At 40.1% G+C, this 4,851-nt stretch overlaps 1 protein-coding gene across 1 annotated transcript in view; it reads left to right on the plus strand.

Annotated features, from left to right (window-relative positions):
• The window catches only part of LOC103923457 (scaffold attachment factor B1-like), a 19,979-nt gene extending 15,443 nt beyond the window's left edge, over positions 1-4,536 (plus strand). Inside the window, 7 exon segments of the mRNA XM_009331810.1 lie at positions 106-399; positions 677-814; positions 1,320-1,362; positions 2,730-2,851; positions 3,596-3,708; positions 3,834-3,885; positions 4,169-4,536. Of these exon segments, the coding sequence (XP_009330085.1) occupies positions 106-399; positions 677-814; positions 1,320-1,362; positions 2,730-2,851; positions 3,596-3,708; positions 3,834-3,885; positions 4,169-4,298 (892 nt within the window). The 3' untranslated portion in view covers positions 4,299-4,536.
• Positions 4,537-4,851: the final 315 nt, after the last annotated feature.

A 4,851-nucleotide genomic window follows, 5' to 3' on the forward strand; every position in this document is an offset into this window, starting at 1 on the left:
TCACTGTGGTTTTAATTTTTAATACTTTTTTTTTTTTTTCCCCTTTTTAACTTCCTTTATCTATTGAAGTGTTAGGTCTGTAACCTTTCATTTCTGTTAAAATAGCACACGTGAGCGTCGGGAGAGACAGCAGCACCTGCAGACTATCCGGGAACGAGAAGAAAGGGAGAGGCTTGAGATTGCTCGTGAGAGACTGGAAATTGAAAGGCAGCGTCTTGAACGAGAACGGATGGAAAGAGAAAGACTGGAAAGAGAACGAATGCACATAGAACACGAAAGGAGAAGAGAACAAGATCGCATTCAGCGAGAAAGAGAAGAGCTGCGACGCCAGCATGAGCAGCTGCGCTATGAACAAGAACGTCGGTCTGCAATGAGAAGACCATATGACATAGATGGCAGGTAAAGCCAGCAAATACAAATGATGCAAGATGAAAACGTTGCTGCCAGGTTCCGCCTCATCAGCTTGTACTATAAAAAGCTATCCGTATGCTCTCAGCTTCCATTAATCAGCAGATGTTGATTGCATTGAGATGATCATGTTTAATAACCCCAGTCAAACTATCCTTTGAGGTTTTTCAACTCCCTTTTGAATTTAATTACCCTTCTACAGTTTGGAAGGAGGGAACAATATCAAAAGTCATTATCTTGACTAAAATGAGTGTGTTCTTTCTTTCAGGAGAGATGATCCGTACTGGCCAGAGGCAAAACGAATGGCAATGAATGATAGGTACCATTCAGATTTCGGTCGCCAGGATCGCTTCCATGACTTTGATCACAGGGATCGTGGCCGTTATCAAGACCATTCAATAGACCGGTTGGTGTCTTACCTCCACCCTGTTGCCTGAAATAGAAAGACAAAAATGCATTTATTGTCATATTTTGCTGCCTTTACTGTGTGTTTGGTTTGCATTTTATTTTTTAAGTGTGGCTTAGTGGCTGTGGACTTTTTCTTATATCATCATGAAGAGATCTGTACTGTGCCATGAGTTAAACCTTCTGTCAGGCTTGTTCAGAGTGTTCTGCTTGCAATGCTGTTTCACACATTTGTAGGATGCTGAAAAATTTCTAAATAATATTGTAGGCACCTAGCATCTTAACGAGAATATTCTGGTTTATACTTTAGGACTAACTGGGTTTTCCAGGAATCCAAAATGTGTCATGGTTTCCATACGTTCCAGCTGTTTGTGCCTTTTGTAGGTAATGTTGGCACTACATGGAAGCAGGATATTTCACCTGTATTGTTACGTAGATGGATTTTTATATGTTTTATATGCTGTATGTTTTACTACCACAGTCTGATTTTAATTATCTGTTTGTAGGAGAGATGGATCAAGGACAATGATGGGAGATCGGGATGGACAAGTGAGTTGCTTTATAAAGCTACAGAAACATCTTAACTTCTTATAACCTGGTTTTCTATAGTGTGTGTCAGATTACATTTCAGCAGTTAAGAATTAAATTATATCTCCCAAAATACATATAAGTAACCAGATTGTCTTGTTTTCTTTAATAAGATGAAATTTAGTTTAAAGACTTGTTTATTATAAAAGTTAGATATAGCTATTCTGATACCAATCAAACAAAACAAGTGAATTGTGTCAAAAAGGTAGAGTATTCCAAAAGATTGTGTAGAAAAGGCAAAGATACAAAGTACGCATAAAATTCACTCTATGAGGTTGCATGGAAATAACAGCAAAACTAGTAGAGATGTTTGCATGTTTTTGAGGGCTGGGGGAAAGACCTTCAGGGCACATTCAAGCAGTGAGAGATTAATTTTGCGGAGTCACGGAATCCTTAAGTGCCCTTTACTGGTGGCTAAGCTGTGAGACTCAGAGGGACCTGGTTAGGCTGGAGAATTGGGCAGAGGGGAATATCATTAAGTTCAACGGGAAGTGCAAAGTCCAGCTCCTGGGGAGGAATAACCCTGTGCAGCAGTACATGTTTGGGACCAACCAGATGAAAAGCAGTTTTGCAGAGAAGGACCTTGGAGTCATGGTGGACAACAAGCTGACCATGAGTCAGCATTGCACCGTCCTGGCAAAGAAGGTCAGTAGCATCCTGGGCTGCATCAGGAAGAGTGTTGCAAGAAAGTCAAGGGAGGTGATCCTTCCTCTTTACTCAGCACCCATCTGGTGTACTGTGTCCAGTGCTGGGCTCCCCAGTACAAGACAGATAAGAGCTTACTGGAGTAAGTGCAGCCCAGGGCCACAAAGATGATTAAGGGCCTGGAGCATCTTTTGTATGAGGAGAGGCTGAGAGAGCTGGGACTGTTCAGCCTGGAGAAGAGAAGGCTCAGAGGTTATCTTACCAATGTGCATTAATACCTCACGGGAGAGAGGGTATGGAGAAGATGGAGCCAGGCTTTACTCAGTAGTGCCCACTGACAGGACAAGAGTCCATGGGCACAAACTGAAACACATGAAATTCCATTTGAAGACAAAACAAATCACTTTTTTTTTGTTTAAACTGTGAAGGTGGTCAAACATTGGAACAGGTTGCATGGGAAATTGTGAAGTCTCCAGCTGTGAAGATACTCCAAACCTGATGGGAGACTTCTGGACAGCCTGCCCTGGCTGACCCTGCTTGAGCAGGGGGCTTGGTGGACTAGATGATCTCAGGAGGTCCCTTCCATCCTAAATGATTCTGAGATTGAACAATTACAGCTGAGCAACTTTGAACAATTAAAGAGTCTGTTTTGGGCAGTCCTGTAAGTGTTCTTTGCCTTTTAGCATTATCCAGATGAGCGCCATGGAGGACCAGACCGTCATTCACGAGACTCTCGGGAAAGTTGGGGTAGCTATGGATCTGACAGAAGAATGAGTGAAAGTAGAGGGATACCCCCACAGTCACGGTTAGTACACATAACTGAAAATATTTTTTCTTGTGCATCTAAGGACTATTTCCGTATGTGAAAATGGGATGCAGTTTTTGGAAGTACAACTCTTTTTTTCCAACTTTCATTCCTGAGTCTGTTCTCTGTTGGATGGACTACAAATGAGTAGCTCTTTCGGCTTGCCTTGTGCGTCAAAACATGCATCTTGGCATGATTTTTTTTTTTTTAGTAACTTCACATCTGAAAGTCTTCATGTTTTCAATTAATTTTGCCTAACATTACTATCAAAGCTTGATATTTTCAGGGTAGTGGTTCTTCCCCAGTTTGTAGTTGTTGGAAGCACCATCCCGTTAGCCCTTTGAAAGGAAAACAAGTTAGTTAAATAATTAGACTGGGAGTGTGTGGGGGGTGTTTTGAGATTTTGTGTTGTGTTTTTGTTTTTTAATACGTCCTATGAGCAAGCCAGCCTACAGGAAACACCAAAAATAAATTGACTGATCAAAATAACAAGCTAGGATGTTTGGAGTAAACTGGGACAGCAATGTACCATAAACCAGATTAAGAAAATCTTATTTGTCATGTTAGTTGGGTTGAACAGAAGGCTTATTACTGAGATTTGACTTAACAGATAGAAATATAAATATGAGATTTGCATGTACCATGGTAAAGTATTTAAGTAAGTTTGTGACTTAGTTGTTTTACTTGAATCTATTTTGTGTGCTCTGGCTAATGTGACAAGGTATGAATTTCATACTTTTGCAGGGATGGACGTGACTGGGGAGATCACGGTCGAAAGTTTGAAGGACATCAAGATCGTTCATGGCAGAGCAGTGTGGATGGAGGAATGATAGGACGAGATCATGAGAGATGGCAAGGTATGCTTCTTGCACAACAGCTCATTAGTTGTGCTACGTAAAGCAGAAAATACAGGCATTGTTATCCTTGGAGATGAAGTAAAACTATTACTGTGGATATAAAGGAAGCATTTGAACTTTTTTAGGTGGAGGTAGAGGCAGACCTGGCCATGTGATGCATCGGGGCGGCATGTCAGGGTAAGAACTTTAAAAAGAGCAAAGTGTTTGTTTCCCTTTTAAGGGTCATCTCTTCTATTTAAATTGGCCAAAGAAACTAAAATATGGGAGCATCGGTTATCCGATTTTTTTTTTTTATTATTATTTAAATGTCAAGGAGTAATAAAATATTCCCATAGTTTTTATGTAGTCCATCTTATTGAAGAGTGAAAAATCACGCAACAAGTTTTAAAAGAACACCCATTATATTAACCTGACTACCAGAGTCACAAGAGAAAATTAAAATGTCTGAATCTCTTTCTAGGCGTGGAGGTTTCATGCAAGGTGGCAACCAAAGTCAGATGATGCATGGAGGAGGAATGCAAGGAGAAGGATTTGCTGGCCAGGAGAGAGCAAACAGACCTAATGATCCTCGTTTCAACCGTCGCTACTGAATGTGTTTTAATTTTTAATGCAAGGTGGCAACTGAAATGAATCTGTTACCCAGGGTTACCATTAATTGTAACTTATGGGCTACTGTAAGTGTAATTTTTTTTTTTAAGCTGCTGCCATATTATGTCACTCAATCCAATGTGAACTCATTTGTTTTGTAATGTGTTGTTCATATCCCATTTAAAATGTTTGTTAATGAAGCATTCCATTTTCCATAAATAAAAGCCAGTTTACAGTTAATTGCTTTGTTTCAGCAGTCGCTGGAGAACTAATTTATTCAGCTATATGTTAAACCATGTACCTTTCTTTCAAAGGTGAAGTATCAAAATGCTTTACAGGTGTCCCTTGGCACTTTCAGTAGCACGCAGCTCCCAGAAATACACTGAAATACTGTGTTACTTCAGACATGTCAAAATTAACTAGCATACGCGCCAGCATGAGAAAATGTTAGTAGATTGCAGTTGTCAAAGTTTGAACACCCTGCCACTGCAAAATTGACTTAGGATCCTGTAGGACAAGTGGTGAAGAATTTTTTTTTTTCATCTTGTCTCATGT

The sequence above is a fragment of the Pygoscelis adeliae genome, unplaced genomic scaffold (genome assembly GCF_000699105.1).
Source record: "Pygoscelis adeliae isolate BGI_AS28 unplaced genomic scaffold, ASM69910v1 Scaffold239, whole genome shotgun sequence".
In the NCBI taxonomy this organism is placed as follows: domain Eukaryota; kingdom Metazoa; phylum Chordata; class Aves; order Sphenisciformes; family Spheniscidae; genus Pygoscelis; species Pygoscelis adeliae.